Here is a 25475-nt window from a genome sequence, read left to right on the forward strand (position 1 = left end):
AAAGTTAATGCAAAATAACTTTTGTTCATATCTAAATATCATCTTGGTCGTCTAAATAAACTTTGGAACCGTCCAGTTAGGATGATTTTGAGACCAAATAATTGGTAAGACTTTGCTTGACTTTTTTCCCTGCCAAGAACTTTCCCTGATGGTTGGTTTCTTAAGTCCTTTGTTGTAATACATTTTTTACTGACGTTTTTTTCATCATAATTACTTGGACTAAGAAAATGCACTTTATGACACTTAAGAAGCATTATGACCATCAGAATCACATAATCCACCCAGGCCTATCCCGTACATGGCCTTATGTCAGTCATCAGTCAAAAAGAGGGTGTTTTGTCCTAATCCTGAAATCTGCTCCTGCATTCATCCCTGTCATCAGAAGCAGAGCAGTGAGGTAGCTGCATGTCTGACATCAATGTGTGCACAATTACAATGATCATTTAATATGGTCCATTTCTGAAAATGCTATATAACATAAACATACTGACCAGTAGGCTATGGTGTAATGGAATGTAATAGAAGAAAAAGAAACACACACCTATTAAGACGAGGTCCTGGCTAGCGGAGTAGAAAACTAGAAAATAAAAGAGAGCCGCACCATCTAGGAGCTCAGATGCAAAAATGTAACTACCAACGTTTCGACAGCCAAGCTGTCTTCATCAGGGACAGCCAAGCTGTCTTCATCAGGGACAGCCAAGCTGTCTTCATCAGGGACAGCCAAGCTGTCTTCATCAGGGACAGCTTGGCTGTCGAAACGTTGGTAATTACATTTTTGCATCTGAGCTCCTATAGTGTGCGGCTCTCTTTTATTTTCAAGTAATGGAATGTTTTGCCCTGTGTGGTAGGTTTTAAACTCTTATGTAGGTGTCAAAACCAGCCATAGAATAACGCCATATTGTCACAACAACTATAAATACATGTGTCATGACAGTGTTATGATCATGTTATGACAAGTTATGTCAGCTGTAGAAATATCAAATCAAATCAAGTGAAATGCTTGTATTATGATACAGTTATGACGTGTCATAATAACGTGTTATGACACTGGGTGTCAAGTAAAGCGTTACCAAAGTGAATTATTGTAAAAGATACGATGGTGATCTAGGAATTAGCTGATCGTAATAGTTAAGTTGTAAAAGCCTGCCAATAGAAATTGGGTCTACTGTTGACCGACACCCTTTGACACAGAAAGCTGTGTTGGCATTGGTCCTTGGTGTTTGTCTGTCGACCACATCATCCCAGCCAAGTCAAACTGGACAAAGGTCAAGGTTCACATCCTGCTGGCCCTGTGCTCAGTCAGCACCCATGGAACCATGCAGTCCAGAATGAACGTCCCTACAAACCAGGTTTTAATAATTTATATTGAACTGAGGATAATAGCCAATTACTCCACTCAAAGTAATTGCATAAAAGTTCAGTTCGGCAGAGTGCATTTTGATCACACATATACTGTATTGACCTGCCAGGGAGCAATGAAGAAACTGAAAAAGATATCTTCCTCAGCTTTTCTATCATCTCTGTGTATTGTCACTTTGAGGCCTGCCTCACTGGTGGGCTTTCTCTAGACACTGTATGCGTCTCTGTCACGTTGGTATAAATTATTTGGAGACAGGCGCAGGAATACATAATCCGGGGTTTTAATACACCCAAAACAAACATGTATACAAAACACTGGGATGTACCCAAACAAAAGAGCGAGGGTCAACCTCGTAGAACGCCACGGGACCCGTAATACACAATGCACAAAACACGCAACACAGGCTGAGACAACGCATAGGTACTCACGCCACCAACAGACATGGGAACAATAATTGACAGTCCAATGGGGAAACAAAGAGCACATTTTTACAAATACAATCAGTGAGGAATTGGAACCAGGTGTGCGTAATGACACAGTTCAGTGCAGCCTAGAAGGCCGGTGATGTCGACCTCCGGAACTGGTGAACAGAATGAGCAGCAATACTGGGGGGATCTGTGACCGTCTCTATCCATCCACTTAGGTATAAGGATCCCTGACTAATTACAGTGCCCTATTCAGCTCTATGCCTCAGTGGAGTGGTTACTAATGCTAAACCACTGGCATCAGCAGTCTCTTGCTGCCTGGTCCATGGGAAACTGGTTCCAATCTTGTTACATAACACTGTACGGCACTCCGATCTCAATCGCTGTCCACAGCGCTCGGTGCCTTTCTCTAGTCTATCACCCCCGAGACCTCCATTTTGCCAAATACAGTTCCATAGCTGGTGAAACACAGGGGCTCTTGCTAAATGCAGTCCCCCGACTTGGCTTGCACAGTCTGTTCTGCTTAATAGCTCGTTTTGACAATGACCTCCTTTGATTTTTTTTAGAGCTCTGTGTGTGGTGTGCTGGGCTGGGTCCAAGCAGACAGACAACAGAGGGAGAAGAATTGCTGCTGCGCTGTCAGCAAGTTTAAGCTCTTTTCTCTGTGTTCCCATGGCTTGGACAAGGCAACACATAGACACACACTGTGCGACACACACTTGCTGTTCCACACACACAGGCAGTACACGCACACATTTGCGAGGGGGTGTGCTGTGGGATTATTTAAGATACTCTTTTAAGAGGTAGGGTCTCGGATGTTTTCTGAAGATGGGCAGGGACTCTGCTGTGCTAGCTTCAGGGGCAAGCTTTGAAGGCTGAGCGGGTGCTGCCCTCCCTCCAGGGTGGGAGAGCCAAGAGACCAAAGGTGGCAGAACAGAGTACTCCAGTTGGGGTGTAGGGTTTGAGCATAGCCTGAAAGTAGGAAGGGGCAGTTCTTATTTAAATTTTTTTATTTTACCTTTATTTAACTAGGCAAGTCAGTTAAGAACAAATTCTTATTTTCAATGATGGTCTAGGAACAGTGGGTTAACTGCCTTGTTCAGGGCCAGAACAATAGATTTTTACCTTGTCAGCTCAGGGATTTGATCTTGCAACCTTTCGGTTACTAGTCCAATGCTCTAACCGCTAGGCTACCTGCTTGCTGGCTCCGTAGGCAAGCGCCGTGGTCTTGTAGTGGATGCGAGCTTCGACTGGAAGCCAGTGGAGTGTGTGGAGGAGCGGGGTGACATGGGAGAACTTGGTTGAACCCCAGGCGAACTGTGGCATTCTGGATATGTTGCAATGGTTTGATGGCACAAGCAGGGAGCCCAGCCAACACACACAGTGCACTCGCTTGGTGTGCCACAGTCACTCTCTCTATTTATCTCTCTCTTGTTGTGCCATGCAGTATGGTTGCAGAGCAGTACGTTAGTCTCTGGACCCACTAAGGGATCAGGGGCCAGATTCTATTCTATTCTGTCTGTGTGTTTGCATCGTTTCACCACGTGTGCTCTCTGCCACCATGGAGACTGGCCTTTTGTTAGCCAGAATCCCATTACGTCATTGGACCAGACAATGTTTGTGTCTGTGTGTCTTTGTGTATCTCTGACTGCGTTTACAGAAGAAGCCCAATTCGGATATTTTTTCCACTAATTGGTCTTTTGAACAATCAGATCTGATGTGATTGGTCTGAAGACCGATTAATGAAAGATATCAGAATTGTGCTGCCTGTGTAAACGCAACTTAAGTAAAAAGGAAAAAAGGGCTCCTTTTGGGTTCCATCTTCCATCCAATCAGGTTCTGATTGGAAGCAAAAGGGTTCTACCTAGAACCAAAAAGGGTTCTCCAAACCTGTACATGTTCTAGATACCTATATCTAAAGCCACTTACAGTTGGTGAGGGCATACATTTTTTGTATGTGATCCCTATGGGAATTGAACCCACTACCTTGGCAGTCTTGCCAACTGTGACACACTTTGTATACTTGTCTGTGTCCACATGGGCAAGTAAGTTTTAGTGGTGATATGATCAGAGTAACTGAGAGAAGTTGGTTAGGGGTTAAGAAGACAAGATGTTGGTTGTCCTCTGGTCACACTCCAGCTCCATGCTCTGTAGACCAACCTCCAATTTTCTCTCTGCAGGTCAAGTGGGGCCAGGAGCCTTGGCTGCCACAACTATAGGATTAGTAAGTCAATATTGGCAATGAAGTGCACAGGGTTACTGGCAGAGGAAGATGGCACCTCGATATCTGTCTGTTCATCACGTATTACATCTAAATCTCCTCAGCTATTTTTGACTGTGTTTACTTAGTTTGTTTTGGATTATCCAAAATTATCAAACTGTTTTGGTACATATTGTTTTGTGGTTTTATCATCTGCAGACATACAGACATACCTGTTGTTGTTTTCTCAGTGATTCTGACGTTGGTATTGCGTAATGAGAGCAGTGTTGAAGTGAATGTGCAAGTGTTCTGACTTTGAGCCATTTCATGAAACACTCTGATGCTATATAAAGAGGTGTGATGGGAACACTGCAAGCATGGCTTTCCCCATCAGCACTGGTGGGGGTACTGTACTGGTGTAGGCTGCATGGCGATCAGATAGCTTCCTGTCTACAGCTTCCTGGTTTATGCTAGGTAGATTCCTGGGCAGGGGTGGCCTAGATTTGATGATGCACAGCATCAACTGCATGCACAGTTCCAAAAGGGAAGTCCACTGCTTTGTTATGCTGAACCCACACAACATAACGTCCACAATGCTTTTAATTAAGATTTAATCTCATTTTAGGGTTTTGATGTGGAGTTTTTTATAACCTGTTGATTAAGTAATATTCCTTATAACACATACAATGGATTATACCTATCCACAGTTGATTAATCCTTTTGTAAAAAAAAAGTATGCAAGTGAAAGTAGGCTAGTTTAAACTATTAGGCTACGTTTTACATGTGATAGCCTGAATAGAGATATAACATTTTGACAGCTCTTCTCTCTTTAGACTGTAACCATTTTGATTTAAGCATGTGTTTTAATAACGTACTCTGCATCAGATCTGAAGTCATCTTCAAAGTAGAACACGTGGACAGAAAAAACGGAGTCGTAGGTCAGGTTAGAGCCACGCCCCCCTGGTGTGACGACGAGACCAGCTGGTGTTTAATCCGAACACGATTCTGCAGCATCAATTTGCCACTGGACAGTTCCTCTAGGCAAGCTGACCGGTGTGGACTGTTAATATACCTGAATACTCAGCAAGGAAATAACACCAGTAAGCTTCATGACAAAAATGGAGTGAGAGACAGCTGAAGAATTGGACCTGCGAGGGGAACCGCTGTTTTGTGCAAATGTTCTATCTATTTTAATCGCGAAAAAGCAAATACACGATAATATACTACGGCTCATATGTTTGTCAATGAGTAAAAACAGTCTGGAATGCAGGGCATGTATCTAAGCAATAGTCGATCAATCACACTGTAGGCTACTTTTCCACGTTGCGCGCCTGCTGCTGTGGTGCGGCTTCTTTCGCCGTTCTGCCCGGTCTATCCACGGTCTCTAGGCTTCGAAGCCACGGTGAATTGCACTGCCAACTGAGCCGCAGCCATGGGTGGGAATTTGGGGTGCCACCGCTCGATCCCCAAAGATCCGACGGATTTCAGCAACAGCACGCGCAAGTTTAGCGCAGCGTGCAACTTCAGCCACATCCTCGTGAACCAGGAGAGGTTGAATATCAACACGGCCACCGAGGAGGAGCTGATGACTCTACCGGGAGTGAACCGTATGGTAGCGCAGAATATCGTGCAGTATCGGGACTGCATTGCGGGGTTTAAAAAGGTAGAAGATTTGGCTCTCGTGAGTGGAATTGGTGCCGGAAAACTGGAGATCATCAGACTGGAAATATGCGTTTCGAGCAGGACGAGTTCGTCCCAACACTCGCCGTCGTCGCTGCGTAAAGACTTCGAGCCCCACCTGTCATGCACAGGTATGAACATTAATACCGCCACACCGGCGCAGCTCATGAGCATCCGTGGCATCACGGGTAAAATAGCGAATAACGTAGTAGAATACAGGTTAGAAAACGGTCCGTTTAAGAGCATCGAAGATTTGGTGAGGGTCAATCACATAAATTCGTCTCTATTGGACAAAATCCGCTTTCAAGTGTATGTGGAGCGTTCCAGAACACCTTCCACCAATACCAACGGGGGGTTGACATACACCACCAAGTCTCATCCGAGCCCCACATCGTTCAGTCTCCTGAGTGAGGACCTGGATCTCCCAGCCGGGGGGCCGACTCGGATCATGTCGGTGCGGCCCGATGTGGAGCCTCCTTCGGGGATGCGGGAGGGGAAGGCGGTGGTCAGGGTGGCTACCTGGAACCTCCAGAACTGCTCCTGTGAAAAAGCCAACAACCCTGGCATCAAAGAGGTCGTGTGTATGACACTGCTTGAAAATGAGTAAGTATTGATCTGAAACCTACAGACAAACTCTCCTTTTAATAGACATATGTTGTCCTGACATAATGACATGTTGTCCATTGTACAGTGTAAAATATTTAGGAACAACTTCCTAATATTGAGTTGTGCACCCCCTTTTGCCCTCAGAACAGCCTAACTTTGTTGGGACATGGACAATAAACAGCCTGCTCTCATAGACTAGACATAACATGGTAAATGTAAATCAGAGTCCCTCAAATTAGTATATTATGTTTTGTATGGTTACTTTAATAAGGGTGGTTGATCACGGTGGATGGGTGGGTATATACAGTTGAAGTCGGAAGTTTACATACACTTATGTTGGAGTCATTAACTCGTTTTTCAACCACTCCACACATTTCTTGTTAAACTATAGTTTTGGCAAGTCTGTTAAGACATCCACTTTATGCATGACACAAGTAATTTTTCCAATTGTTTACAGACAGATTATTTCACTTATAATTCACTGTATCACAATTCCAGTGGGTCAGAAGTTTACATGCACAAAATTGACTGTGCCTTTAAACAGTGTGGACAATTCCAGAAAAGGATGTTATGGCTTTAGAAGCTTCTGATAGACTAATTGACATAATTTGAGTCAATTGGAGGTGTACCTGTGGATGTATTTCAAGGCCTACCTTCAAACCCGGTGCCTCTTTGCTTGACATCACAGGAAAGGAAAATAAATCCGCCAAGACCCCAGGAAAAAAACTGTAGACCTCCACAAGTCTGGTTCATCATTGGGAGCAATTTCCAAACGCCTGAAGGTACCAATCTGTCACGTCCATCTTTACAAAGAATAGTACGCAAGTATAAACACCATGGGACCATGCAGCTGTCATACTGCTCAGGAAGAAGACGGTAATCTGTACGTGATAGAGTAGGTGTATTCGGAAGTAAGCCGTCTGGCATGAGCGACTCATTGGGAAGAGGAGACTAGAGCAGACCCATAAGTTTTGACTGAACGGATGTACATATGTGTACCCCAGGACCATCCATTTACTTTGTGCTGGTATAATTTATGCTATGAAATTCTGCGATTTCATTGGGGCAGTTCCCCCTCATAGCAAATAGCTGGAATAACACAAGCTATGTTTGCATGGCCTATGCACCCATGGAAGCGGAGCTGTTGCCACTGGCAGTCCCTGAGGGGCAGAGTAGTAAGTAGCTGAACAGCATGTTTTCAACAATATATTTTTCTGAAACAGGAATATATACATATTTACTGCACTTTTATGAGCATTTTAAAACATAATCCATGACTGATGTAATATACACTGGTGTACAAAACAATTATAACGCCTGCTCTTTCCATGACATAGACTGAGCAGGTGAAAGCTATGATACTTGTTAAATGCACTTCAATCAGTGTAGATGAAGGGGAGGAGACTGGTTAAAAAATATATTTTTAAGCCTAGACAATTAATTGATTGTCTATGTATACCATTCAGAGGGTGAATGTGCAACTCAGTATTATGAAGAAGTTCAGAATGTTTTGTTCACTTTCTATATACATTTTTTGTCAATCACAAGTGGGGGGCTGTCCCTAACGCCCTAATGGGTGGGCTGCCCCTGAATCTGCTACCGTCAGAACGTGTGTACCAGTCATGGTAATTTCGGCGCCCAGAGTCAAATCTTACATGCAGTCCCAAATCCAATCTGTCACGAGAGAGTACTGTCGTCATGCACATGATCCCCTCGTGTCTTTCGCTTAATATAAAGAACACTAAATACTGCCCCACCCTAGTCTAAAAAAAGTACACTGACGCACACTTATTTATTTTACTAAACTTCTGGGGACACACAATTGATTCCCATTGAAAATCCTATTTTCCTGAACCTCTAACCCTAATTCTAACCATAAACCTATCCCCTAAGCCTAAAAATAGCTTTTTTCCTTTTGGGGACCCCACTTGTTTAAATGTTTGTTTTTGTTTACTCCTGTGAGTTCTTCTGGTCCCCACAAGTATAGTTAAACATGCCCACATACACGCCTACTAATGCAGAACTGAAAGTCCTACATGCACTACAATCAGAGAAAACAAAGCCCTTTCATAATGATTTTGACCACCGTTAGCACAGTACTTTGACCCCAGATACTTCCCTCCTTCCTCGTCTTCCTCTGTACAGGTTAGGAAGCGAAAGCTATTTTCAAAGCTATGATACTTCCCCTGGCTGTCCCTTCCTGTGTTCTGTCAGCCTGTAGGTGGGGGTCCTGGCTGGGGACATAGACATGTAGAGAGGAGAGGGAACAACGGGAGAGAATGGGAGCAAGAGAGGGCGAGAAGGTGGATGGGAATAGAGCAAGGGAAGAAAGAAGGGGGAAAGGGAGGTGTAGTGAGGGAAGTTGGAGAGTGTGTTGTCTGTTTGCTTAGCGCTGAGCTGTGGAACGAAAGATCACAGGCAGCAGGGCTGATACTTGAGTTTACAGTGCAGGCTGAGCTGGATTGTCTTGGCCTGCCTCCAGCTAGCACAGAGAGCGAGTCACTGGAGTTCAATGAACTCCTCCGCTCTGTGCTGCACCACACGGAACCAAAGGTTAGACAGACAATCATAAACCAGTGCCTGACGCAGCCTTGGAGGAGAGGAACACCTCTCGGGTTGTGTAATGAGTCAGCTGAGCGGTTGGTCTTCCTTCTACCAGTCCCTGGCTGAGACACAGACGGAGACTAAGGGAAAAGAGAAGTGGCCCCATCAGGCTAACTAGCTAGCAGGGACATGACAGGGAAAGGGAGGTTACTATAGGCTAGCAGGGACATGACAGGGAAAGGGAGGTTACTATAGGCTAGCAGGGACATGACAGGGATAGGGAGGTTACTATAGGCTAGCAGGGACATGACAGGGAGGTTACTATAGGCTAGCAAGGACATGATAGGGAGGTTACTATAGGGTAGCAGGGACATGGCAGGGATAGGGAGGTTACCATCGGCTAGCAGGGACATGATAGGGAGGTTACTATAGGCTAGCAGGGACATGACAGGGATAGGGAGGTTACTATAGGCTAGTAGGGACATGGCAGGGATAGGGAGGTTACTATAGGCTAGTAGGGACATGACAGGGAGGTTACTATAGGCTAGCAATGACATGATAGGGAGGTTACTATAGGCTAGCAGGGACATGACAGGGATAGGGAGGTTACCATAGGCTAGCAGGGACATGACAGGGAGGTTACTATAGGCTAGCAGGGACATGACAGGGAGGTTACTATAGGCTAGCAGGGACATGACAGGGATGTTACTATAGGCTAGCAGGGACATGACAGGGAGGTAACTAGGCTAGCAGGAACATGATAGGAAGGTTGCTATAGGCTAGCAGGGACATGACAGGGAAAGTGAGATTACTATAGGCTAGCAGGGACATGACAGGGATAGGGAGGTTACCATCGGCTAGCAGGGACATGATAGGGAGGTTACTATAGGCTAGCAGGGACATTACATGGATAGAGAGGTTACTGTAGGCTAGCAGGGACATTACATGGATAGGGAGGTTACTGTAGGCTAGCATGGACATGACAGGGAGGTTACTATAGGCTGGCAAAGACATGACTGGGATAGGGAGATTACCATCGGCTAGCAGGGACATGATAGGGAGGTTACTATAGGCTAGCAGGGACATGACAGGGATGGGGAGGTTACCATCGGCTAGCAGGGACATGATAGGGAGGTTACTATAGGCTAGCAGGGACATGACAGGGATAGGGAGGTTACTGTAGGCTAGCAGGGACATGACATGGATAGGGAGTTTACTATAGGCTAGTAGGGACATGATAGGGAGGTTACTATAGGCTAGCAGGAACATTACATGGATAGGGAGATTACTATAGGCTAGCAGGGACATGACAGGGATGGGGAGGTTACCATAGGCTAGCATGGACATGACAGGGAGGTTACTATAGGGTAACAGGGACATAACAGGGATAGGGAGGTTACCATCGGCTAGCAGGGACATGATAGGGAGGTTACTATAGGCTAGCAGGGACATGATAGGGAGGTTACTATAGGCTAGCAGGGACATGACAGGGATAGGGAGGTTACTATAGGCTAGTAGGGACATGGCAGGGATAGGGGGGCTACTATAGGCTAGTAGGGACATGACAGGGAGGTTACTATAGGCTAGCAAGGACATGATAGGGAGGTTACTATAGGCTAGCAGGGACATGACAGGGATAGGGAGATTACTATAGGCTAGCAGGGACATGACAGGGATAGGGAGGTTAATCTAGGCTAGCAGGGAGGTTACTCTAGGCTAGCAGGGACATGACAGGGATGTTACTATAGGCTAGCAGGGACATGACATGGATAGGGAGGTTACTATAGGCTAGTAGGGACATGACAGGGAGTTTACTATAGGCTGGCAAAGACATGACTGGGATAGGGAGATTACTATAGGCTAGCAGGGACATGACAGGGATGTTACTATAGGCTAGCAGGGACATGACATGGATAGGGAGGTTACTATAGGGTAGCAGGGACATAACAGGGATAGGGAGGTTACCATCGGATAGTAGGGACATGGCAGGGATAGGGAGGTTACTATAGGCTAGTAGGGACATGATAGGGAGGTTACTATAGGCTAGCAAGGACATGATAGGGAGGTTACTATAGGTCAGCAGGGACATGACATGGATAGGGAGGTTACTATAGGCTAGCAGGGACATGACAGGGATGTTACTATAGGCTAGCAGGGACATGACATGGATAGGGAGGTTACTATAGGGTAGCAGGGACATGGCAGGGATAGGGAGGTTACCATCGGCTAGCAGGGACATGATAGGGAGGTTACTATAGGCTAGCAGGGACATGACAGGGATAGGGAGGTTACTATAGGCTAGTAGGGACATGGCAGGGATAGGGAGGTTACTATAGGCTAGTAGGGACATGACAGGGAGGTTACTATAGGCTAGCAAGGACATGATAGGGAGGTTACTATAGGCTAGCAGGGACATGACAGGGATAGGGAGGTTACTATAGGCTAGCAGGGACATGACAGGGATAGGGAGGTTAATCTAGGCTAGCAGGGTTACTCTAGGCTAGCAGGGACATGACAGGGATGTTACTATAGGCTAGCAGGGACATGACATGGATAGGGAGGTTACTATAGGCTAGTAGGGACATGACAGGGAGTTTACTATAGGCTGGCAAAGACATGACTGGGATAGGGAGGTTACTATAGGCTAGCAGGGACATAACAGGGATAGGGAGATTACTATAGGCTACCAGGGACATGACAGGGATAGGGAGGTTACTATAGGCTAGCAGGGATATTACATGGATAGGGAGGTTACTATAGGCTAGCAGGGACATAACAGGGATAGGGAGGGTACCATCGGCTAGCAGGGACATGACCGGGATAGGGAGATTACTATAGGCTACCAGGGACATGACAGGGATAGGGAGGTTACTATAGGCTAGCAGGGATATTACATGGATAGGGAGGTTACTATAGGCTAGCAGGCACAGGGATAGGGAGGTTACTATAGACTAGCAGGGACATGACAGGGATAGGGAGGTTACTATAGGCTAGCAGGGACATGACATGGAGGTTACTATAGGCTAGCAGGGACATGACAGGGATGTTACTATAGGCTAGCAGGAACATGATAGGAAGGTTACCATAGGCTAGCAGGGACATGACAGGGAGGTTACTTTAGGGTAGCAGGGACATAACAGGGATAGGGAGGTTACCATCGGCTAGCAGGGACATGACAGGGATGGGGAGGTTACTATAGGCAAGCAGGGACATGACAGGGATAGGGAGGTCACTATAGGTTAGCAGGGACATGACAGGGAGGTTACTCTAGGCTAGCAAGGACATGACAGGGATAGGGAGGTTACTATAGGCTAGCAGGGACATGACAGGGATAGGGAGGTTACTATAGGCTAGCAGGGACATGATAGGGAGGTTACTATAGGCTAGCAGGGACATGACAGGGATAGGGAGGTTACTATAGGCTAGCAGGGACATGACATGGAGGTTACTATAGGCTAGCAGGGACATGACAGGGATGTTACTATAGGCTAGCAGGAACATGATAGGAAGGTTACCATAGGCTAGCAGGGACATGACAGGGAGGTTACTTTAGGGTAGCAGGGACATAACAGGGATAGGGAGGTTACCATCGGCTAGCAGGGACATGACAGGGATGGGGAGGTTACTATAGGCAAGCAGGGACATGACAGGGATAGGGAGGTTACTATAGGGTAGCAGGGACATGGCAGGGATAGGGAGGTTACCATCGGCTAGCAGGGACATGATAGGGAGGTTACTATAGGCTAGCAGGGACATGACAGGGATAGGGAGGTTACTATAGGCTAGTAGGGACATGGCAGGGATAGGGAGGTTACTATAGGCTAGTAGGGACATGACAGGGAGGTTACTATAGGCTAGCAAGGACATGATAGGGAGGTTACTATAGGCTAGCAGGGACATGACAGGGATAGGGAGGTTACTATAGGCTAGCAGGGACATGACAGGGATAGGGAGGTTAATCTAGGCTAGCAGGGTTACTCTAGGCTAGCAGGGACATGACAGGGATGTTACTATAGGCTAGCAGGGACATGACAGGGAGTTTACTATAGGCTGGCAAAGACATGACTGGGATAGGGAGGTTACTATAGGCTAGCAGGGACATAACAGGGATAGGGAGATTACTATAGGCTACCAGGGACATGACAGGGATAGGGAGGTTACTATAGGCTAGCAGGGATATTACATGGATAGGGAGGTTACTATAGGCTAGCAGGGACATAACAGGGATAGGGAGGGTACCATCGGCTAGCAGGGACATGACCGGGATAGGGAGATTACTATAGGCTACCAGGGACATGACAGGGATAGGGAGGTTACTATAGGCTAGCAGGGATATTACATGGATAGGGAGGTTACTATAGGCTAGCAGGCACAGGGATAGGGAGGTTACTATAGACTAGCAGGGACATGACAGGGATAGGGAGGTTACTATAGGCTAGCAGGGACATGACATGGAGGTTACTATAGGCTAGCAGGGACATGACAGGGATGTTACTATAGGCTAGCAGGAACATGATAGGAAGGTTACCATAGGCTAGCAGGGACATGACAGGGAGGTTACTTTAGGGTAGCAGGGACATAACAGGGATAGGGAGGTTACCATCGGCTAGCAGGGACATGACAGGGATGGGGAGGTTACTATAGGCAAGCAGGGACATGACAGGGATAGGGAGGTCACTATAGGTTAGCAGGGACATGACAGGGAGGTTACTCTAGGCTAGCAAGGACATGACAGGGATAGGGAGGTTACTATAGGCTAGCAGGGACATGACAGGGATAGGGAGGTTACTATAGGCTAGCAGGGACATGATAGGGAGGTTACTATAGGCTAGCAGGGACATGACAGGGATAGGGAGGTTACTATAGGCTAGTAGGGACATGGCAGGGATAGGGGGGCTACTATAGGCTAGTAGGGACATGACAGGGAGGTTACTATAGGCTAGCAAGGACATGATAGGGAGGTTACTATAGGCTAGCAGGGACATGACAGGGATAGGGAGATTACTATAGGCTAGCAGGGACATGACAGGGATAGGGAGGTTAATCTAGGCTAGCAGGGAGGTTACTCTAGGCTAGCAGGGACATGACAGGGATGTTACTATAGGCTAGCAGGGACATGACATGGATAGGGAGGTTACTATAGGCTAGTAGGGACATGACAGGGAGTTTACTATAGGCTGGCAAAGACATGACTGGGATAGGGAGATTACTATAGGCTAGCAGGGACATGACAGGGATGTTACTATAGGCTAGCAGGGACATGACATGGATAGGGAGGTTACTATAGGGTAGCAGGGACATAACAGGGATAGGGAGGTTACCATCGGATAGTAGGGACATGGCAGGGATAGGGAGGTTACTATAGGCTAGTAGGGACATGACAGGGATAGGGATGTTACTATAGACTAGCAGGGACATGACAGGGATGTTACTATAGGCTAGCAGGGACATGACAGGGAGGTAACTCTAGACTAGCAGGGACATGATAGGAAGGTTACTCTAGGCTAGCAGGGACATGATAGGAAGGTTACTCTAGGCTAGCAGGGACATGATAGGAAGGTTACTCTAGGCTAGCAGGGACATGACAGGGAGGTTACTATAGGCTAGCAGGGACATGACAGGTTACCATAGGCTAGCAGGGACATGACAGGGATAGGGAGGTTACTATAGGCTAGCAGGGACATGATAGGGAGGTTACTATAGGGTAGCAGGGACATAACAGGGATAGGGAGGTTACCATTGGCTAGCAGGGACATGATAGGGAGTTTACTATAGGCAAGCAGGGACATGACAGGGATAGGGAGGTTACTATAGGTTAGCAGGGACATGACAGGGAGGTTACTCTAGGCTAGCAAGGACATGACAGGGATAGGGAGGTTACTATAGGCTAGCAGGGACATGACAGGGATATGGAGGTTACTATAGGCTAGCAGGGACATGACAGGGATAGGGAGGTTAATCTAGGCTAGCAGGGTTACTCTAGGCTAGCAGGGACATGACAGGGATGTTACTATAGGCTAGCAGGGACATGACATGGATAGGGAGGTTACTATAGGCTAGTAGGGACATGACAGGGAGTTTACTATAGGCTGGCAAAGACATGACTGGGATAGGGAGGTTACTATAGGCTAGCAGGGACATAACAGGGATAGGGAGATTACTATAGGCTACCAGGGACATGACAGGGATAGGGAGGTTACTATAGGCTAGCAGGGATATTACATGGATAGGGAGGTTACTATAGGCTAGCAGGGACATAACAGGGATAGGGAGGGTACCATCGGCTAGCAGGGACATGACCGGGATAGGGAGATTACTATAGGCTACCAGGGACATGACAGGGATAGGGAGGTTACTATAGGCTAGCAGGGATATTACATGGATAGGGAGGTTACTATAGGCTAGCAGGCACAGGGATAGGGAGGTTACTATAGACTAGCAGGGACATGACAGGGATAGGGAGGTTACTATAGGCTAGCAGGGACATGACATGGAGGTTACTATAGGCTAGCAGGGACATGACAGGGATGTTACTATAGGCTAGCAGGAACATGATAGGAAGGTTACCATAGGCTAGCAGGGACATGACAGGGAGGTTACTTTAGGGTAGCAGGGACATAACAGGGATAGGGAGGTTACCATCGGCTAGCAGGGACATGACAGGGATGGGGAGGTTACTATAGGCAAGCAGGGACATGACAGGGATAGGGAGGTCACTATAGGTTAGCAGGGACATGACAGGGAGGTTACTCTAGGCTAGCAAGGACATGACAGGGATAGGGAGGTTACTATAGGCTAGCAGGGACATGACAGGGATAGGGAGGTTACTATAGGCTAGCAGGGACATGATAGGGAGGTTACTATAGGCTAGCAGGGACATGACAGGGATAGGGAGGTTACTATAGGCTAGTAGGGACATGGCAGGGATAGGGGGGCTACTATAGGCTAGTAGGGACATGACAGGGAGGTTACTATAGGCTAGCAAGGACATGATAGGGAGGTTACTATAGGCTAGCAGGGACATGACAGGGATAGGGAGATTACTATAGGCTAGCAGGGACATGACAGGGATAGGGAGGTTAATCTAGGCTAGCAGGGAGGTTACTCTAGGCTAGCAGGGACATGACAGGGATGTTACTATAGGCTAGCAGGGACATGACATGGATAGGGAGGTTACTATAGGCTAGTAGGGACATGACAGGGAGTTTACTATAGGCTGGCAAAGACATGACTGGGATAGGGAGATTACTATAGGCTAGCAGGGACATGACAGGGATGTTACTATAGGCTAGCAGGGACATGACATGGATAGGGAGGTTACTATAGGGTAGCAGGGACATAACAGGGATAGGGAGGTTACCATCGGATAGTAGGGACATGGCAGGGATAGGGAGGTTACTATAGGCTAGTAGGGACATGACAGGGATAGGGATGTTACTATAGACTAGCAGGGACATGACAGGGATGTTACTATAGGCTAGCAGGGACATGACAGGGAGGTAACTCTAGACTAGCAGGGACATGATAGGAAGGTTACTCTAGGCTAGCAGGGACATGATAGGAAGGTTACTCTAGGCTAGCAGGGACATGATAGGAAGGTTACTCTAGGCTAGCAGGGACATGACAGGGAGGTTACTATAGGCTAGCAGGGACATGACAGGTTACCATAGGAAGGTTACTCTAGGCTAGCAGGGACATGATAGGAAGGTTACTATAGGCAAGCAGGGACATGACAGGGATAGGGAGGTTACTATAGGTTAGCAGGGACATGACAGGGAGGTTACTCTAGGCTAGCAAGGACATGACAGGGATAGGGAGGTTACTATAGGCTAGCAGGGACATGACAGGGATATGGAGGTTACTATAGGCTAGCAGGGACATGACAGGGATAGGGAGGTTACTATAGGCTAGCAGGGACATGACAGGGAGGTTACTATAGGCTAGCAGGGACATGACAGGGATATGGAGGTTACTATAGGCTAGCAGGGACATGACAGGGATAGGGAGGTTACTATAGGCTAGCAGGGACATGACAGGGATAGGGAGGTTGCTATAGGCTAGCAGGGACATGACAGGGATAGGGAGATTACTATAGGCTAGCAGGGACATGACAGGGATAGGGAGGTTACTTTAGGCTAGCAGGGACATGACAGGGATAGGGAGATTACTATAGGCTAGCAGGGACATGACTGGGATAGGGAGGTTACTATAGGCTAGCAGGGACATGATGGGGATAGGGAGGTTACTATAGGCTAGCAGGGACATGACAGGGATAGGGAGGTTACTATAGGCTAGCAGGGGGTTAATTCAGTTCAGTAGTACAGAGATTGTGTAGAATGGAGCTGCTGACACACAGTTGACTCATCTCTAGAAGAAAAACAAGTAGTCTGGCTAAGATGTTTAACAGCTGCATTACTTAGACTCCAGCTATACCCTCTCTGTGTACTATGTTGTCAGGGAATGGTTGGCGAGGGAACGATAGGCCACAGAAATGCTGTAATGTCAGTTTTGCAAGATCAGTGCCATGCATTGCGATATTGATTTGTGCAATTTTTTCACTTTGGCTGTCACGAGGCAACTTCTTTTTTCTGAGCTAGTGGTTGGGGATCTTGTCAGTGTTATGCAATAACTACTGTGGAAATTAGTTTGTGACATAAATGAGTAAAAACTGAGAAACCACATAGGTTAACCTTGGATGTGCAGCTCTTGGGAAAATAAACCCACATGCTGCCCTAAACATACTCTCTCTCTAGGTCAACCTCTACAGGGTTAGTGAAAAAGAACTTCCAAGGTTTCAATGTGTCTGAACTGATTTGATGTACTGAGGAGTCCACTCTTGTTATTACATTGAACTGTTTTCACTGCAGTCTGAACTTCTATACAATCATCCCTAAAAAAACTCCCCCCACCCCAAGGCATGTCTGACACACTGACGACAGGGGTGTGGATTAGATACCTATTGGAATGTGTTCTGATTTTCATCATTAGTGAGGTTTGTCATTAGAACCCTGACAGTGTTTCTGATATAAATCGATTCAACCGGACCAACACAATAACAGAAACAATGTGTTCTGTGTTCATCTGAATGGACATGATCTGATAACGGAAAATCGGATCAGCGTATCTAGTTAGCTATTCAAAGGTCAGTCGATCAGTCTTGTAATGTAATCATCCAATGATTCCCATCACCACACAATCTCTGGACAAGATCTTCCCGACTTCTAAACAGATTACTGGCATTACAGATCAACTGTGTTCTCTCGCTTCTAATATTGAAGCATTATGTTCTTTCCGTACATATTTATCCGTGGAAGAAGTGGTCAGAAAGTGATTTTTAAGACCTGAATGCCAAAACATTTAGGATGGAGGTGTTCAAAGTTGACCCATTTTGCATACCCTACCATGAGACATCCATGCCTTCATCACTGCAAAAGATAAATGTTTGATATCATTTAAAAGATTACAAACAGTGTTGTCAAACTATATTTGATACTTTCTTGAAAAAACACAGCACCCTGTATTCAAGAGCTGATGGTGGGCACAGCACCCTGTATTCAAGAGCTGATGGTGGGCACAGCACAAACACCGCCGATGTGAAATAGGGTCCACGCTACAACGTATGTGAAAATTGTAACAAAATCAGAGTTTAACATAAATGATCTAAAAACAGGTGTTGGTGCTGCCTGCCTGCCACTCACCATGTGAATCCCTGTCCTAGTACATGATGGGAAGGTCACATCTACATCTCACCTGCAACAGCAGGTCTGTCCCCCGACTCACAGAACAGACTGCCTTTTAAAACAGACAGCATGACTATGTGCTGGACTCTACTGCAATGGTACACACCCTCTGTGCACCCCAATGAAATCGGGAGCTATCTGAGAGGCACTGTTTCTCTCAGCCCTGTCAGCGTGTTTTGTGTGTGTGTGTGTGAGACAGGATGATGCTGAGGTCATGAGCGGTGGTGTTGGGGAGGTCGCCGCTGACAGGAATGTGTGTGTGTGTGTGCTCTTAACACTCAGATCAAGCTCCAGAGGGAGAAGGTGCTGGTGGAAGATTCCATCAGCGCAGCAGTTTGTGGCAACAGACTGCGTGAGAAGCATTGCCCAGAAAACACTGCTTCTCTCAGTGCCAGGACAGGAGCCATCATGCCCAGTCCCTTCTGTAGCTGTAACAGTTTACACTGGTACACTCTGTCTTGAAACCAGTATTGCACTGGTTCTCAATTGACCTGAAAACCAAGCTACACTGAGACACCATCTCTCAAACCAGTCTGCACTTATACACCACTATCTAGTACAGTAGACTGAGACAGGATTTTTCCAAGGTGACCTTCATGCTGCAGCTCGTTTATTTTAGTTACAAAACGATATCAGTGTTATCAGATTTACTCTTATCTGACAAGTACAGACTTTTCCTTCATTGTGTATTCAGTGTGTGTGCGTACGTCTACAGTAGATTTCCTACCCAAGTAAATCATTCTAAGTTTCTGCGTGACAGTGGGTCTTTTTTCCATTGTAATGACATTGAGGGATTACAGTTTCTCTCTGAGCCGTATATAGTGTGACTCTGCTCTCCCTCTTCTCTGATGCAGTGTGGATCTTTAAGACCTTTGCTGCAAGCCCCCTCCAACTCTTTTCATTCTGTGTGTGTGTGTGTGCGCACACACTCGCTCTCACTTGTTTGTACATTGCAGTAGAGCCCTTTACTCATTCTTTTTAATGTTTTTTTTGGTGCTTGCTTTAATCGTTGACAGGGAGAATTTAATCTGCCTATCCTGTCGAGCTGTGAGGAGAATTGAGTGAGCATTGGAGGAGTTTGAACACAATAACGTCCTGTTATTTTTATACATTTTGTTACGTTACAGCCTTATTCTAAAATTCATTGAAGAGGAACATGTTTTATTTAATCTACACACAATCCCCCATAATGGCATGGTGAATGTTTTGGTGAATGTTATGTCCCTTTTTAGCAAATGTATAAAAAAAATTAAAAACACCTTATTTGCACAAATATTCAGAGCCTTTGTTAAGAGACTCGAAATTGAGCTCAGGTGCTTCCTCTTTCCATTGATCATCCTTGATGTTTCTACAACTTGATTGGAGTCCACCAGTGGTAAATTCAATTGATTGGACATGATTTGGAAAAGCACACACCTGTCTATATGAGGTCCCACAGACAGTGCATATCAGAGCAAAAACCAAGCCATGAGGTCCAAGGAATTGTCCGTAGAGCTCCGAGACAGGATTGTGTCGAGGTACAGATCTGGGGAAGGGTACCAAAAAAAATCTGCCGCATTGAAGGTTCCCAAGAACACAGTAGCTTCCATAATTCTTAAATGGAAGAAGTTTGACATCACCAAGACTCCTAGAGATTCCTAGAGCCCCATTCCTACGGTGAAGCATGGTGGTGGCAGCATCATGCTGTGGGGATGTTTTTCAGCGGCAGGAACTGGTAGACTAGTCAGGATTGCGGGAAAGATGAATGGCGTGAAGTACAGAGCTCCTTGATGAAAACCTGTTCCAGAGCGCTCAGGACCTCAGACTGGGGTGAAGGTTCACCTTCCAACAGGACAACGACCCTAAGCACACAGCCAAGACAATGCAGAAATGGCTTCGGAACAGGTCTCCAAATGTCCTTGAGTGGCCCAGCCAGAGCCCGGACTTGAACCTGATTGAACATCGCTGAAGAGACTTGAAAAGAGCTCTACTGCGACTCCTGATGGAGTCTGCAAAAGACCTGAGACTGGGACGGAGATTTGTCTTCCAACAAGACAATGATCCAAAACATAAAGCAAAATCTACAATGGAATGGTTCAAAAATAAACATATCCAGGTGTTAGAATGGCCAAGTCAAAGTCCAGACCTGAATCCAATCGAGAATCTGTGGAAAGAACTGAAAACTGCTGTTCACAAATGCTCTCCATCCAACCTCACTGAGCTCGAGCTGTTTTGCAAGGAGGAATGGGAAAAAATGTCAGTCTCTCGATGTGCAAAACTGATAGAGACATACCCCAAGCGACTTACAGCTGTAATCGCAGCAAAAGGTGCCGCTACAAAGTATTAACTTAAGGGGGCTGAATAATTTTACACGCCCAATTTTTCAGTTTTTGATTTGTTAAAAAAGTTTGAAATATCCAATAAATGTCGTTCCACTTCATGATTGTGTCCCACTTGTTGTTGATTCTTCACAAAAAAATACAGTTTTATATCTTTATGTTTGAAGCCTGAAATGTGACAAAAGGTTGCAAAGTTCAAGGGGGCCGAATACTTTCGCAAGGCACTGTATATACAAAATACATAAATGCTAAAAATAAATGAAAAAAAAGAATATATATATATATATAAAACAAACAATTAACACGGGTAACTATTTACAATATTGTGAAGACCCTCAGTCCTCTACACAATATTGTACTGCTGGTTCCATGGCCCATAGCAGTCTCTTTCTGCTGTAAAGCAAAGGCTTTACTGAACAGGTTGTGCAGGTGATGGGGCATATCCTGTGACAAAGGGCACAACGACGTCTCCCTACTGTGCCCTTTTTTCCCTGAGGCACATTCATGCCTGCAGAGATGAATCTGGGCAGGTGAACACCACTGGTTGGAGCAGAAGGGACAGAGGTAGAGGGGACAGAAGGTGCTACAGTGGACTTGCTGTAGCTAGCAAGCTCTTGGATAAGCAGCTCCCTGAAGGCTAGCTGTGAGATGGGGGGCTGTCCACAGCTCTTAGCCATTTCCTTCTGGAGGATGAAGGCATTCACCACAGTAATGTCATTGAAATGCTAGAAAAATGTCTTGTACCATTTCATGGTCTTGTGGAGAACATTGTAGTATCCTATCAGTGCATCTGACAGGTCCACACCTCCCATGCTCTTGTTGTAGTCCTTCACAGCAGCTGGAATGGGGACGTTTTTTGTGGTCCATGCCCCGGGATCGTCCTTCACACGCCTGATGGCGTATCTATCTATTTCCTCTAAAATTTGGGTTGAATCTGTATACCTAGACTTTGTTTTAGCTTTTCCTGACTTATTTGCCATATTTTAAATATATAAACTTGTTGAAAATAATATTGAATATATACTGCTAAGCGTAACACCAGTGGCTCCGTCAAGTAGGATTTGCAATGGCGAATGAACCTGACAATGGCTGGTCTTCGAACGTATAACCATTACATATTGCTGTTTACTTCAGCTCATTGGCTATATTCCAAGCTAAATGTCAAGATGATCAGTGGTCATTGGGCCAAAATACAGTCAATCAACGATAGACCGGTCCTACCATTGGTGCGCAATGATGTCATTGATTGGTTTGTTTCGGTCAATATGTCCCGGGAAAACAACCACGAGTATGGTTGTGTTAGTAACAACCAGAGGATTGCAATGAAACCAACCATGACTGAATAAACGTTTGTTTAGTGTGTGTAATTACCACGAACGCATCTTCCAAAGTTGAATGAGACAGAAATCATGATGAAACGTTTGTAAACCGCTTGCGTGTTAGGCTATAAAAATGGATTTTATCAAACAAAACAAACATTCAGTAGTTAAGACACTTGGCATTGCCACCCAGGGGAAGATCTTCAATGGTAAGCAATTTATTCTATTGTTATTTCTGACTTTCATGACGCTAATGCTTTGTTAGGAAATGCTAGTAATGTGTGTGTGTGCGTGGCGCCGTCCTCAGAAAATAGCATGTTTGCTTTTGCAGTAACGGCGTTTTGAAATCTGACACGGCGGCTGGATTAATAAGATGTTCATCTTTTAAATGATGTAAGATACATTTATTTACAAGGAATGTTTACTATAACAAATGGTATATTTAGAATGTTAGCGTTCTGCAGTTTCACCGGATGTTGGCCTGGTAGGAGGTTAGCGTCTCCCCTACCCTAGAGCGGTTTTAAATAGTACAACGCTCTAACCACCTGCCTCTCATTGCACTCCACGAGGAGCCTGCCTGTTACGTGAATGCAGTAAGCCAAGGTAAGTTGCTAGCTAGCATTAAACTTATCTTATAAAAAACAATCAATCATAATCACTAGTTATAACTACACATGGTTGATGATATTACTAGTTTATCTAGCGTGTCCTGCGTTGCATATAATCGATGCGGTGCGTATTTGCGAAAAAGACTGTCCTTGCTCCAATGTGTACCTAACCATAAACATCAATGCCTTTCTTAAAATCAATACACAGAAGTATATATTTTTAAACCTGCATATTTCGCTAAAAGAAATCCAGGTTAGCAGGCAATATTAACCAGGTGAAATTGTGTCACTTCTCTTGCGTTCATTGCACGCAGTGTCGGTGTATATGCAACAGTTTGGGCCGCCTAATTTTCCAGAATTTTACGTAATTATGACATAACATTGATGGTTGTGCAATGTAACAGGAATATTTAGACTTATGGATGCCACCCGTTAGATAAAATACGGAACAGTTTCGTATTTCACTGAAAAGAATAAACGTCTTGTTTTCGAGATGATAGTTTCCGGATTCAACCATATTAATGACCTAAGGCTCGTAATTCTGTGTTATAATTAAGTCTATGATTTGATAGAGCAGTCTGACTGAGCGATGGTAGGCACCAGCAGGCTCGTAAGCATTCATTCAAACAGCACTTTAGTGCGTTTTGTCAGCAGCTTTTTATTGTGCTTCAATGGGGCGGCAGGGTAGCCAAGTGGTTAGAGCGTTGGTCTTGTAACCGGAAGGTTGCAGGTTCAAACCCCCGAGCTGACAAGGTACAAATCTGTCGTTCTGCCCCTGAACAGGCAGTTAACCACTGTTCCTAGGCCGTCATTGAATATAAGAATTTGTTCTTAACTGACTTGCCTGGTTAAATAAAGGTAAAATAAAAAGCATTGCGCTGTTTATGACTTCAAGCCTATCAACTCCCGAGATGAAGCTGGTGTAACCGATGTGAAATGTCTAGCTAGTTAGCGGGGTGCATTTCAAACGTCACTCGCTCTGAGACTTGGAGTAGTTATTCCCCTTGCTCTGCATGGGTAACGCTGCTTCGAGTGTGGCTGTTGTTGATGTGTTCCTGGTTCGATCCCAGGTAGGGGCGAGGAGAGGGACGGAAGCTACACTGGCAATACTAAAGTGCCTATAAGAACATCCAATAGTCAAAGGTATATGAAATACAAATGCTATAGAGAAATATTCCTATAATAACTACAACCTAAAACCTCTTACATTGGAATATTGAAGACTCAAGTTAGAAGGAACCAGCTATGTTCTCATGTTCTGAGCAAGGAACTTAAACGTTGGCTTTCTTACATTTACTTCTCCAACACTTTGTTTTTGCATTATTTAAACCAAATTGAACATGTGTCATTATTTATTTGAGGCTAAATTGATTTTATTGATGTATTATATTAAGTTAAAATAAGTGTTCATACAATATTGTTGTAATTGTCATTATTACAAATACATAAAAAAATTCGGCCGATTAATCGGCATCGGCTTTTTTGGTCCTCAAGTCAGTATCGGCATTGAAAAATCATAATCGGTCGACCTCTAGTTTTTACTTTGTCTTTATTGGGTATTGTGTGTATATTGCTGAGAATTATACAGTATATATTTTTAAATCAATTTTAGAATAAAGCTGTAACAATGAAAAGGTCAAGGTGTCTGAAGCTGGTTGAGAGAATGCAAAGTGTGCAAAGCTGTCATCAAGGCAAAGGGTGGCTACTTTGAAGAATCTCAAAAGTAAAATAAAATATATTTTGATTTGTTTAACCCTTACTACATGACTCCATAGATGTGTCTTATTTCATCGTTTTGATGTCGTCCTACAATGTAGAAAATATAGTCAAAATAAAGAAACCCTCAATGAGTAAGTGTGTCCAAACTTGTGTGTGTAAATTCCACTCCTGTAAGGTCGTGGTCACACTAGCATCAGGCCCCATGTGTGCACTCCAGGTCACCTGTGGTCAGTGCAAGGAGGCAGTGGAGTCCCAGAGGCTTTCTATTGTAGCCTCACATTGTGTGATCACACCTAGAGAAGAGGAAGGGCTGTCACCCTCCTAGAGAGCTCTGGCTCCAGACCTGTTTGTGTTCACTATCTCTGATTGCGTAGTTCCTGTTTGGAGACCAAGAGATGTCGAGATCTCTCTCACAATCTATTATGAAAGAATTAGGGTTTTAGGGTAGGGTGAAAGCTCTAGTGTGGTGGGTAAGCAAAAGCATCAAACCATTTGAAGACCACAACCAAAGCAGCTAAAAAAGTTCCTTAAGTGCTGGTTATGGAGTGTTCCTTTGCAAATGGGTCCATAGTACATTATGTAATAATTTGTCTCCATATACTATCAGTCGATTATATTGCTGCGAAATAGTCTCCTATCTCTGGGTGGACTCTCTGCTGTCCTTATCAGTTTAGTCTCATCGGTCATCCCTGCCTTCTCTCGTTTATGCTCTTTATGTCATTCCCTCTCTTTTTATGGACTGGGTGCTCCTGTGAACCACCACCACCTCATCAGTCCCTAGCAGAGAAGACCGAGAGGCAAACGTTGACACGTTTTTTCTTCTACTTATTTTAGCAGGTGCGGCGTTGCATAATGGGTCAAAGTCAGAACAGATGCAACGGCAGTGTTGTGTAATGTTCAATAATAACTGCTGGAAACCAGCCAACCTACAGTGCTTGAGACGTGTTTGGCAGTAG

At 45.2% G+C, this 25475-nt stretch overlaps 1 protein-coding gene across 1 annotated transcript in view; it reads left to right on the forward strand.

Moving 5' to 3' along the window:
- Window positions 1–4881: 4881 nt before the first annotated feature.
- The window catches only part of LOC109903480 (endonuclease/exonuclease/phosphatase family domain-containing protein 1), a 37572-nt gene continuing 16978 nt past the window's right edge, over window positions 4882–25475 (forward strand). The window contains exon 1 of the mRNA XM_020500228.2: window positions 4882–6268. Within this exon, the coding sequence (XP_020355817.1) occupies window positions 5418–6268 (851 nt within the window). The 5' untranslated portion in view covers window positions 4882–5417. The remainder of the gene's footprint in view (window positions 6269–25475) is intronic.

This window comes from Oncorhynchus kisutch, linkage group LG14 (genome assembly GCF_002021735.2).
Source record: "Oncorhynchus kisutch isolate 150728-3 linkage group LG14, Okis_V2, whole genome shotgun sequence".
Lineage (NCBI taxonomy): Eukaryota > Metazoa > Chordata > Actinopteri > Salmoniformes > Salmonidae > Oncorhynchus > Oncorhynchus kisutch.